Source organism: Bufo gargarizans, chromosome 7 (assembly GCF_014858855.1).
Source record: "Bufo gargarizans isolate SCDJY-AF-19 chromosome 7, ASM1485885v1, whole genome shotgun sequence".
In the NCBI taxonomy this organism is placed as follows: Eukaryota; Metazoa; Chordata; class Amphibia; order Anura; family Bufonidae; genus Bufo; species Bufo gargarizans.
In genome coordinates this window covers 125,982,908-125,996,557 of record NC_058086.1, presented here as the reverse complement: position 1 = coordinate 125,996,557, position 13,650 = coordinate 125,982,908, and the positions used below count along the sequence as shown (strand labels likewise).

Genomic DNA, 13,650 nt, shown 5'->3' with positions numbered 1-13,650 from the left:
AACGCAGCCACGTAAGTACCCTCAGTCTACAGGACCTGTCCAACAAACCCAGCGACAACAGTTAGGACCCAAGCAAACAAGACCTCAGAGCCCCAATGGGCCAGAGGGGGATAACTCCAGTGCTGGTAGGTCTAACTACCGTCCCCGATATTACAATAGGGGTCCCCAGGGGGGATACAGGCGCTGGAACAACAGGCCCAGACAACAGAAGGAAAATAGGCCTGAACCCCCTACCTCACCTAGAAGTCGGTCACCCACTTCTAATAAGGGCGCACCAGAGGTCCAAACTGTGCGCAAACCAAACAATCGTTTGGATCAGTTGGCAGATCAAGTGGCCAAATTACAGGAGATTGTTAGTAAAATGTCCCAGGTGTCAACTGGAAAACAGCCTGAGTCTTTTTTAGGGGCAACTGCAGGACCCAGCTCAGCCCCATAATGCAGGCAGGGCAGGGTCAGAGCCCAGGCCGGTGCAAGGCTACTGCAAGGCTAGTTGTAAAAGAATCTAATGTGATTTCTAATCCTACTTTGCCTTGCAGAGTTCTTGACCCTAAAATTGAGGCCAAGGAGGAGATGTCTAACATGTTGTCTATATTACAGTCTAATCATGATGATTCCTGCACTAATGTGTCTTCTCCAGTGAGTGATCCTATCATCTCAGCGTCCACCTGCGAGCTGCCGTCTGTAAGCTGTGATGTGATCCAGTGTTCTCCAAAGGTGGGGGCTGCTGCTGCCACCACCACCACCACCACCACGAGCAGCAGGAATTCCAAGAATTCATCAGAGGTCGCGACGCTGCAGAAAGGTCAAATCCTTAACAAATGTCAAATAAGTGATCACCCTAATTTTTTATGTGATTTGTTTCAGATAGAAGGCCGATATTTTCTTGATTCCTATCTCCAAGATGAACTTATCGGACCAATCAGGGGTTTACTTGACACAGGATCACAAGCCACTATATTGTCATATAGTTACTTCCAACAAGTATTAGAGGTGACAGCAAAGAAGCCGAAACTGAAATCGTTTGATGGCTCTTTGATAAGTGTCGGCGGAGACGCTTTGCAGGTAAAAGGTACATCATGGTTAAAATTCAAAATTGGTAAGAAGATAATTAGACATCCCACTGGATGGCTGATCATAGGAATTGACCTCCTGAGAAGATTGAGTTCCATAGTAGACTTCATCAATGAAGCCGTCTGGACTCAGGTGAAGGCACCCATTGCCTATGAGTACTCTTGCAATGCACAATCCCAACGTAATTGTCATGTGATTGAGGAAAGGTTTAACTCTGTTGAAGTTCATTTTAGGAACAATCAAACACCGGATGTCACAATCCTGAAAAATGGTAAACCCGAGGAAGCCGTCAGCAGTGCCGCACATACCATAACCATCCAGAAGGACAGAATTGAAAAGGTAACCCTGGATGGGGATGCATTAACTATTTCTCTTAAAGGGAGAAGTTCCGAAGTCGCGGACCTGACCAGGCATACTCAATCCATGGTACGGATTGAGAAGGTTAATGATAACTTATTGATTCCCGTACAGGTGAACAATATGGCCCGGGTGAAATACGCCAAGATGGATCTGAAATCCGAAGCCAGTTATATAAGCCTAAGTCTGTTGAAACAGATCGCTAATCCTAAAATGATTAAAGTTTCCTCTCCACAGGACCAATGGGTTCATGATCTGGATGGAGATTCCCAGAGTCATAATGTGATTGCAAGATGTCTTTTGTCTATTTCCATAGGAGATAAAACCACAGAACATTTATTCCTTGTGTTGAATGAACCACGGTACCAGCTGTACATAGGTAATGACCTTCTACACCGATTTGCCGTGCAGATTGATCTGGTCAACAATACTCTATGGTCCAGATTACCTGGGAACCCGGATGGATTCCAGGATGAAGAGCAAACCTTGAGATGGGGACAACAGATGCCCTATGCCGTGAGTATCATGGTTGCAGACGAGGTTAAAATCCCTGAAGGATGTAAACCATTTCTTCTTCCCATTCAAATAAAGAAGGGGCAAAAACTGAAGAATGCAGATGCTTTGATCTGTTTGTCCAACCGGATGCAGCAACTCGGCCTGAAGGTAAAGCCAACTCCAATGATAAACATCCATCAGGATCCATTGCATATGGTAATTCATAACATGGCTCCCCATAGTATATCTCTGCAGAAAGACACTATCATTGGTCTGGCTATGGATTCGGAGTATTACACTTTTGGTTTCCAAAATGATGTTATTGGACTGATTCCTGATGAATACCTGACAGAAGAACAGGTAGTGGAGCAACATTTTTCCTCAACACCTGAGGGGTTATTTAATATCCACTCTGTTTATCCTTTCAGCTCTGAAGAAGGTACATGCCACATTGAAGAATCATCATTGATTTTCAATCATGAGATCGATGAGAAGGAGTACGAGTCATGCCAACCAGGAGAGGATAAGGTACGCAATACTCACAACGATTTAACTAGTGAGCTTGAAGAAGCTTACGAGTTAAGTCAACCTGAAATCTTTCCAGAATTTCAGGAACGGGTGGAAGAGCAAATCTCTGTGGCTGATGCATGTTCTGAGGAGTCGGAGCGTCAACAGCTAAAGGGGCTCTTCGCCGAATTCCAGGACATGTTTGCTAAGGATTCTTACGACTGTGGGGAAACTAACCTACACGTTGCAAGAATCCAAACGGATCCCAATGCACCCCCTGTATATGTTAAACAGTACCGACTTCCGCTGGCGGCATATGAGTCGCTATCGGAAATTGTCAAAAACTTGGAGAAGCGGGGGATCATCCGTCCAGTGCACAGCTCATTTAACCATCCTGTGCTTGGGATTCTCAAACCCAATGGTCAATTCCGTCTCTGTTCGGACCTAAGGCAGTTAAACAAACGTGTATACATGTCCGGATGGCCCGTACCATATATTGACCAGAGTTTGGCGCAAATACAGGGATCCAAAATTTTCACTGCTCTGGATTGTGCGCAAGGATATTGGACAATTAAAGTGGACGAGAGGGATCAATACAAACTAGCCTTTACATTTGGAAAGCAACAATATGCATGGACCCGATTACCTTTCGGGTACATAAATGCGGGTCATGAGTTTGCTGTGTTCATGCATAAGGCAATGCCTGATGCCACTGAACGAGGTACCTTATCCTATGTGGATGACATCCTAATCAAAAGTACAACTTTTGAGGAGCATATTGCGGAACTGAGGCATGTACTAACCCAACTAAGAAACGCTGGTGTAAAACTTTCTTTACAGAAGGCTCAATGGTGTCGTACCAAAGTCAATTTTTTAGGTCACGAAATCACTGCCGATGGAATTAACCCACAGAAGAAGAAAGTGAAAGCAGTGATCAACACAAAGTCACCTACAAATACCAAGGAGTTGAGATCCTTCCTGGGCATGATGAACTATTCACGTAAGTTTATAGATAATTATGCCGAGATTACAAAACCTCTTTTGCAGTTGCTGAAGAAAGGAGTAGAATGGGAATGGAGTGAACGTCACGAGCAAGCTGTGAATGAGCTCAAAACCAGACTTATCCAGGCCCCATGCCTTGCCTATCCAGAAGGTGGAAAACCCTTTTACATTGAAACAGGCTTCACCAACAAAAGCGTGAGTGCAGTCCTTTTCCAAAAACAGGACAACCTAAACAAGATCATTGCCTATGCCAGCAAGTCCTTATCACCGGTTGAGGTAAAGTTCAATGCCTGTGAAAAAGCATTACTGTCAACTGTGTGGGCTTTGCAATATTTCAGGAGTTTTATCCAGGGCGAAAAGATCATTGTGGAAACCGCACACCAACCCCTGCAATATTTGCAGAGTGATAGAATCAAGGATGGGAATTTATCAAACAGCAGGATAACCGCCTGGACGATGTCCTTAATGGGATGGCCATTGGAAATCAGGTACAAACAAAATAATAAGAATCCAGTTGCTCAAGGATTAGCCGAACTGCATGATTGTTCCAATTCAGGACATGAAGGTGAATTACCACAAAATGATTTCCTGGAAGAGCAATCTTCATCTCCATACAAGTCTTATGAAGAAGAATACTGCAAATCCTTACCATGTGTATATGTTGATGGCTGTTCTTTCCATACCGATATAGGAACTGAACGCACATTGGTTGCAGGTATCGGAATCGTATGGAATAACACATTCCCAGACATGTCCGTCGGATACAAAATTGGTCCCAAAAGTAGCCAGTTCGCGGAGCTCACCGCTGTGTATAAAGCTATACAAATGGCTATTGATTCTGGTCTTAAAGAGTTTGTTATAATCACAGATTCTAATTATGTTCACAGTAGCTTCGTGGAGTACTTCCCTGGATGGAAAAGGTCTAATATGGCAAGAAGTAATAATAAGCCTGTCAAGCATGGTAAAATGTTTTGTAAGGTCGACGAGATGGTTACCACCCATGGTCTCACCATTTACTGGAAAAAGGTAAGAGGTCACTCAAAATCCCCAGGTATGGATAAGGAGGGGAATGATTTGGCAGATTCCCTCGCTAAACAAGCAGCCATTAATGGAGAAGTTTTGGATGTGGATGACCTCATGGGAACTATTCAAGTGGATGCAATGACAAGAAGACAGGCCCAAAAGGAAACCGAAGCCAATGTGGCCCAATGGAGCCAAGATTCCCCAAGTGAGGACCTTATCGCGAGTCAAAAGGGGGATCCAGTTATCGGTATGTTTTACAACCACATTGAAGATCCACAGAATTGTCCCGTCACTATGGAAGACTGTGCAGGCAAAGAAGAGTTACGAATTTTGATGAAGGGTAAGTCCCAATTCTCGTTACAGGATGGATTGTTGGTAAGAACCTCAAAGAATGGTATCTCACAATGGGTAGTACCCACAACATACCGAGGTTTGATGTTACAACACGCCCATGACGCCCCAACGGCTGGTCATCGAGGTGAGAAGTTAACGTATGAATTATTACGGGATTACGCTTATTGGCCTCATATGTTGCAAGACGTTCGCACATATTGTCAAGGATGTTTAATATGCCCTCAATTCCAGCCGCAAGCACCCACTCATCGGGCACCGCTGATGAAAAGGGGGATGTCCATGCCATGGTCAGATATCCAGATTGACTTTATTGGACCAGTAACAACTTCATCAAAAGGCAACAGATATATGTTAACCGTGACTTGTCTATTCACAAAATGGGTAGAATGTTTGCCTTGCAAGACTTGCAGTTCAAGTGTGTGTGCGTCTCTACTCATTAACCACGTGTTTTCCAGGTTCGGTCTTCCCCAACGCATCGAGTCCGATCGCGGAAGTCACTTCACTAGTGAGGTGATGACAAAAACGTGGGAGATACTGGGAGTAAAAAGGAAGCTACATATAGCTTACCGGCCAGCCTCTAGTGGTGGAGTGGAACGCTACAACCAAACAATTGTCAACATTCTAAAGAAATTTGTTAATGAATCCGGTAAGGACTGGGATGTAAAGTTGCCTCTGGTTCTCATGGCCATCAGAGCCACTCCAAGCACAGCAACCAAACTTTCTCCCTTCGAAATGATCACAGGAAGGAAGATGGTGTTGCCCCAGCATTTACTCTACCGGACAACAGACCAAAATTTGATAAATGCTTCAACAGCCCATCAGTACATAGAGAATCTACGTAAGCACCTTCAACATGCTTTTGCATTTGCCCAGAAAAATCTGGAGAAAGCAGCCGTGAGCGCCAAAACCTACTATGATCTGAAGACTACTCAAAAGGAGTACCAACTTTCCGATCAGGTTTATCTCTATAACTTCGCCCGGGATCAGGTGAAGGAAAGGAAGTTCCTGCCTTCCTGGAAGGGACCCTATGTCGTCACTGACAAATTGTCACCTGTGGTCTACAAGATCAAAATTCCTAAGGGGGATGAATTTATAGAGAAATGGGTGCACATTAATCAATTACGTGTTTGTCATCCTAGGTCACAACTTCGCCAAATGGAAGGATTGCCGGATGATGAAGAGTAAAGAGATAACAAGGTTCCAGCTAAAGACGGAAACCCAGGATTGGTATAGTATGAACATACAAATGTACTAACCCATCCTCATGTATTTTCCTCTGTAACTAATTATCTCTTGACTCACTTTTGTATCGAGAACTTGCTCTGTCCAAGAAAAGAAACGAGACCAAATCAAAGATGTATGGTAGTATTAACTCTTTTCTTGCAGGAGTGATAAAAAGTGGAAGATGTATGTACTTATATTTGTCATACAATGTATTACAGGTGCAAAATGGCACAGAGGGTTGTTGCCGTTATCTACATCGTCCTGATCTTGGGGAAGGAGTTCCAGGCCGAGCCGATTGCTGTACCAGGCCCTTCATCTGGGATCATGCAACAGGATACCACGGGATTCATCTTGACGAATAAGAGGATTCTATCCCAAAAGATCTACGTCAGTTTGGACCCACGTGTCTTCGTCGAGAGACAGTTCAACATTTCTGAGATTTCGTCTCCGGAGATAAAGATTTGGTATCAAATGCACATTGGCTATTCCCAAGAAAGAGTTACACAGATCCTGGAACAGACAAGGAAAACCATGACCAGAGAACAGTTTTCAACAAGTCGGCGACCAAAGCGGTTCATTTCTGCAATTACAGCCGCCATAATCTTTGCCGTAGTGGGCACTGTCATTGCCACCGGTGTATCAGCTGTTAATTCCATCTCCATTAAGACATTGGAACTTGAGATCGGTTCACTGAAAAGGAACCTAATGAGTATTCATGCAGAGATGGAGGATCAGAAGAAAAACATTTATCTGACTTATATTCCGTTGCAGAGGATACTGTCGTTACCGCCGACTTACACTCAAAGTTATTGACTCATTCAATAAATCTTCATGAGATTCACAAACAATTTAAACAAGAACTAATGTCTCTGAAGAATCCGAATGAAAAGCCCTTTGTGACATTCCAATGTAGTCCAACTTCTCTATTGGATTACATTGTAATGAAGGGGGATTTGTTGTGCTTTTTAAAGTTTAAACAGTTATACTTACTTATTTTAGTTATAATGGGTATTCATTGCCTTTAAGAGCAATGTTGATTTATATTCACTGTTTTGTATGAAGTTTCATGTAGGCCAAAGTAAGTCCATGAGAAGATTACTATACTGTTCAAAACTAGTGTTATTGTAACAATATATTATACATTTAGAAAGTTAGAAGATACGCCGCACCTGCAGATTCTGAGACTTTATTGTTTTTTCTATCTGAACATGAATTCCAAAGTGTGAGAATGATCTAGATGTTCCTCAAAGTATATATTCATGTATCAAAGTTTGTCCCTCAGCCCTGAGACAAGGCCCCAGATGTCAGAGGTGTGAAGTAGTGAAAATATTAGGCATGTATGAGTTAACCCTTAATGGTATGATGCATATTGCTTATACAACAGTGCCATCTAGATATAAGCGGTTAATACTACATCAGTAGCAAAATTGCATTCTGGGTAGTATTATGACGCCATGCTCCTTATCAATGCACACACCCCTCCAACAATGATTGGAAAGTTCCAAACTCGGAGGGCGTGTTCATCTGATAAGTTTTGGGTTAAGAAACCAGTTACCAGAAAAAAAAAAAAAAGAAAAACATTTGGATTATAGATCTCTGGAGAATCATTGGGATTATCGGGAAAAACTCTTGAGAGCTGGCTGCCCCAAGACTCTGCACATCACTTGACCCTTGGGTAATGTATATTTTGTTTTATGTAGTATTGATCTAAATTAATTGGCTTGATACTTAGCCAGATACCCGCTCATTTGCGGACGTGTTACGTTAGTTGCTACATCCGTATTTTCTCTGATTTCAGTTACGATGCATATAACTGAAACAAGGGGATAATATTGGAGAAACTCTTTGTTGGGAATCTTTGAACTCCCTAGTTTGATATCAAGCCAATAATTTATACGTTTTGTTGCAATACTACCATTATCTGAAAGATTGGTCATCGTTTTTGGGCGGAGCAAGGGCTCGTATCTGTCATCTTCTTGATTGAGTTTTCCGCATAATCCATTGATTGTATATCTCTCACAGATTTAAAGCGGTATTGCATAATATTCTTGTGTTGGTTGAGTAGTGTTTTGTTGGTATCATATAGTGGTGAATTCTGGGTACTGCATATCATTGTATATTATTGAAATTTAGGTTGATTCATTTTTGTTTGTATTGTAACCTATTGTATAATAAACCATTTATATTTTTGCATAGACGCTTGTACCCTGTTTTACTGATTGCACAAAATAATCAGGTTCTTGATTGAACTCTTTAAGATGTTTATGTCCATCTAACTGGGTCAATATAGTTTGCATAATTTTTCTTTTGACCCGATAATTTTTTAAAAAATATTTATATAAAGCATTTGCTTTATATACCCGACAAAGAGAAGAAGAATAGGGGGAAAGTTCAGATGGGGAGACGGAGAGGAGGAGGAGACGAGTTGGAAGCAGTGGGAGGTCGTCGCAAGGAGCTAGTGGCACAGTCAGACAGCACCCGGGGTCAGCCAGACAGCACGCCAATCAACGCATGTGTTGCCACCACCAGAATGCCGTTATTGCAGAGCTCAGCAGTGTGGCATTTTTTTTTTGTGTCTGCCTCTGCCAATAGCGATGCCATTTGCAACCTGTGCCAAAAGAACTGAGTCGTGGGAAGTCAAACACCCACCTAGGTACAACTGCTTTGCGAAGCACATGATCTCACATCACAAACACCTATGGGATACACACATGAGTACAAGCAGCACACAAACTCAAAGCTGCCATCCTCCTCCTGGTCCAGCATCTTCAGCCACGTCAACCACTGCTGTCCTCCTTGCCCCCTCTCAACCATCCCCCACTCTGTCTCCCGCCTTGAGAAGGTCCTTTTATTTGCCCACAGTCAGGTGTCTGTCAAGGACATGTTTGAGTGTAAGAAGCCAATGTCACAAAGTCACCCCCTTGCCCGGCGTCTGACAGCTGGCTTGTCTGAACTCTTAGCCCGCCAGCTTTTACCATACAAGCTGGTGGAGTCTGAGGCCTTCAAAAAATTTGTAGCTATTGGGACACCGCAGTGGAAGGTACCTGGCCGAAATTTCATTTAAAAAAATTGAAATTTAACTGTGATAATAATAGCAGTCAGTAGCGTGCCCTTCAAAAGCGTGCGTTTCAGGGCCTGCCAGGGCACAGTGTCACAACAGTGCAACTCATATCTGGTGTAACATTAGTGTTCATTGAAAAAAATAGAAATTTTACTGTGAAATAATAGCAGTCAGTTGCCTGCCCTTCACACGTGTGCGTTTCAGGGCCTGCCAGGGCACAATCTCACACCAGTGCAACTCATATCTGGTGTAACAGTAGTGTACATTTAAAAATAAAATAAAATTTGACTGTGAAATAATAGCAGTCAGTTGCCTGCACCTCACACGCGTGCGTTTCAGGGCCTGCCAGGGCACAGTGTCACACCAGTGCCACTCATATCTGGTGTAACAGTAGTGTACATTTAATAAAACTAGAAATTTGACTGTGAAATAATAGCAGTCAGTTGCCTGCCCTTCACATGTGTGCGTTTCAGGTCCTCCCAGGGCACAGTGTCACACCAGTGCAACTCATATCTGGTGTATCATTAGTGTACATTTAATAAAATTAGAAATTTGACTGTGAAATAATAGCAGTCAGTTGCCTGCCCTTCACACGTGTGCGTTTCAGGGCCTGCCAGGGCACAGTGTCTCACCAGTGCAACTCATATCTGGTGTAACAGTAGTGTTCTTTTAAAAAAACTAGAAATTTGACTGTGAAATAATAGCAGTCAGTTGCCTGCCCTTCACATGTGTGCGTTTCAGGGCCTGCCAGGGCACAGTGTCACACCAGTGCAACTCATATCTGATATAACAGTAGTGTTTATTAAAAAAAAACTTGAAATTTGACTGTGAAATAAGAGCAGTCAGAAATTTGACTGTAATAGATTGAATAGCAGTTAGTTGTCTGCAAGCGTGTGTCAGGCCTACAGCGTCTACTCTGCCAACTTCTGCCAGTGCACAGTGCCACTCATATCTGGTGTCACTGTAGCTTGTAAGCTTTTTACCACTAATTGACTACGGCTTCCGCTCGGAACCTTGAAGCACCAGCCTCCTCCAGTTTAGCTTCGGGCACCTCTCAAGTTACCACTCGCCCGCCTGCCGCCACCACCAACACTAGCACCTCAGCTGCTTCACTTGATCTGTCAGAGGAGTTATTTACACATCAGTTGGAAGAAATTAGTGATGCACAACCATTATTGCCAGAGGATGTAGATAACAGGGATATGTCTCATTCAGGCAGCATTACACACTTGAACGTATGGTGTGATGATGATGATGCTGCACCCGCTGCTGCTTCCTTTGCTGAGTTGTCAGATACAAGTGAAGCGGTTGATGATGATGATGTGTCCGTGGGTGCCCGCTAGAAGAGAAGAAGAACAGGGGGAAAGTTCAGATGGGGAGACGGAGAGGAGGAGGAGACGAGTTGGAAGCAGTGGGAGGTTGTCGCAAGGAGCTAGTGGCACAGTCAGACAGCACCCGGGGTCAGCCAGACAGCACGCCAATCAACGCATGCTGTTGCCACCACCAGAATGCCGTTATTGCAGAGCTCAGCAGTGTGGCATTTTTTTTTGTGTGTCTGCCTCTGCCAATAGCGATGCCATTTGCAACCTGTGCCAAAAGAACTGAGTGGTGGGAAATCAAACACCCACCTAGGTACAACTGCTTTGCGAAGCACATGATCGCACATCACAAACACCTATGGGATCAACACATGAGTACAAGCAGCACACAAACTCAAAGCCGCCATCCTCCTCCTGGTCCAGCATCTTCAGCCACGTCAACCACTGCTGTCCTCCTTGCCCCCTCTCAACCATCCGCCACTCTGTCTCCCTCCTTGAGAAGTTCCTGTTTATTTGCCCACAGTCAGGTGTCTGTCAAGGACATGTTTGAATGTAAGAAGCCAATGTCACAAAGTCACCCCCTTGCCCGGCGTCTGACAGCTGGCTTGTCTGAACTCTTAGCCCGCCAGCTTTTACCATACAAGCTGGTGGAGTCTGAGGCCTTCAAAAAATTTGTAGCTATTGGGACACCGCAGTGGAAGGTACCTGGCCGAAATTTCATTTAAAAAAATTGAAATTTAACTGTGATAATAATAGCAGTCAGTAGCGTGCCCTTCAAACGCGTGCGTTTCAGGGCCTGCCAGGGCACAGTGTCATACCAGTGCAACTTATATCTGGTGTAACATGAAGCAGGCATTGGCTATTCGTTCAGTCCTATAAGCCTAACCATCCCATAACCTCCACCCCTCACCCAGCCCCATATAAATAAAACACACCACACCACTGCTTGGATTTAATCGGCCACAGCAGCCGTTTATTAAATAAATACAACATAAATATAACATGAGTTAACCCCTGACGAGGGAGGTCCTAGAAGCCCCAATAACTTTATAACCACTGGAACACCTGCGTCTCCATCTTGCCCCCAGCCGTTGAACCAAGCTCGGAGGCAGCAACTGATGGACGCGTACTTAGTTCCTATCAGCTCCTCAATGAGAGTCCAGCCCCTCCCGCGGGGCCCTCCCATCCTCAAGTACCACCATATTTCACCACTTCAAGGACCTCCCCCGCCTCCACGACTGCCGCGACATATAACAACCCCCACCTCACAACCACCTCTTCCAATAGGGTCGGGCGGGTGGGCGATTCCGTCTCCTGGCCAGACTGCACTCACTTCCGCCTCGTTCGTTCTTCTCTCCGCTGGCCACGCCCCCCGTCGCCCAAGCAACTCGCGCCTCACCACCGCTCCCGCCCCCACTCCCCACTAACCCTTTCCTCACCAGTCCTGCCCAGCCAAGCCTCTTCATGGACGTCCTCCCCCACCGCTGCGCTCCTCGTCCGGACTGACTGTAGTGTTCATTTGAAAAAAAATTGAAATTTGACTGTGAAATAATAGCAGTCAGTTGCCTGCCCTTCATGCGTGTGCGTTTCAGGGCCTGCCAGGGCACAGTGTCACACCAGTGCAACTTATATCTGGTGTAACAGTAGTGTTCATTTGAAAAAATTATTGAAATTTGACTGTGAAATAAGAGCAGTCAGTTGCCTACCCTTCACACGTGTGCGTTTCAGGGCCTGCCAGGGCACAATGTCACACCAGTGCAACTCATATCTGGTATAACAGTAGTGTTCATTGAAAAAAATAGAAATTTTACTGTGAAATAATAGCAGTCAGTTGCCTGCCCTTCACACGCGTGCGTTTCAGGGCCTGCCAGGGCACAGTGTTACACCAGTGCAACTCATATTTGATGTAACAGTAGTAGAGTTGAGCGAACACCTGGATGTTCGGGTTTGAGAAGTTCGTCCGAACTTCCCGGAAATGTTCAGGTTCGCGATCCGAACCCGACCCGAACTTCGTCAATGGGGACCCGAACTTTTCGGCACTAAAAAGGCTGTAAAACAGCCCAGGAAAGGGCTAGAGGGCTGCAAAAGGCAGCAAAATGTAGTTAAATCCCCTGCAAACAAATGTGGATAGGGAAATGAATAAAAATTAAAATTAAATAAATAAAAATTAACCTATATTAATTAGAGAGAGGTCCCATAGCAGAGAATCAGGCTTCATGTCATAGCAGAGAATCAGGCTTCATGTCACCCAACACTGGAACAGGCCACTGTCAGATATTTTTAGGCCCCAGCACCCAGACCGAGGAGAGAGGTCCCATAGCAGAGATTCAGGCTTCATGTCATAGCAGAGAATCAGGCTTCACGTTAGCCAAAACTGGAACAGTCTATTGTCAGATATTTAGGCCCCGGCACCCAGACAGAGGAGAGAGGTCCCATAGCAGAGATTCAGGCTTCATGTCAGCAGAGAATCAGGCTTCATGTCATAGCAGAGAATTAGGCTTCATGTCATAGCAGAGAATCAGGCTTCACGTCAGCCAAAATTTGAACAGTCCATTGTCAGATACTTAGGCCCCGGCACCCAGACAGAGGAGAGAGGTCCCATAGCAGAGAATCAGGCTTCATGTCATAGCAGAGAATCAGGCTTCATGTCATAGCAGAGAATCAGGCTTTACGTCACCCACCACTGGAACAGGCCATTGTCAGATATTTAGGCCCCGGCACCCAGACAGAGGAGAGAGGTCCCATAGCAGAGATTCAGGCTTCATGTCAGCAGAGAATCAGGCTTCATGTCATAGCAGAGAATCAGGCTTCACGTCAGCCAAAACTGGAACAGTCCATTGTCAGATATTTTGGCCCCGGCACCCAGACAGAGGAGAGAGGTCCCATTGCAGAGAATCAGGCATGGGCGTGTCTGTTTCCTGCAGCTGAGGTAGAAAGGTGTGTGTGCAGCAGCTCCTGGCAACTCCCACCTCGTTAAGGCCTCAGGGAGATTTTTCATCACCTTAATCCCCTGGGAGGGACCAGGCTTGTGGGGAGGTTTTCCACCTTTCTCCCCAGCCCAGGCCCTGCCTCTCCCTAGGGAGCTGGTAAGGGCCTGGGCCATGCGCTCAGGCAAGTCCCAGGATCCTGCTTCCCGGGGTAGGCCGGCGGGGAGTAGGGGAGGTGATCTACCGGCCTCTGCTCCATCGTCCACTCCGGGGGTCAGAAGATCAAGCAGGGGTCATGTGGAAGTGTCCC

General features: G+C 45.1%; 1 protein-coding gene across 1 annotated transcript; it reads left to right on the top strand.

The window, feature by feature from the left end:
• Nucleotides 1-5,745: 5,745 nt before the first annotated feature.
• LOC122944192 lies at nucleotides 5,746-6,846 on the top strand. Its single transcript, XM_044302418.1, has 2 exons — nucleotides 5,746-6,036; nucleotides 6,252-6,846. The coding sequence occupies exons 1-2, from the start codon at nucleotides 5,981-5,983 to the stop codon at nucleotides 6,844-6,846; spliced, it is 651 nt and encodes a 216-aa protein (XP_044158353.1). The 5' UTR covers nucleotides 5,746-5,980.
• Nucleotides 6,847-13,650: the final 6,804 nt, after the last annotated feature.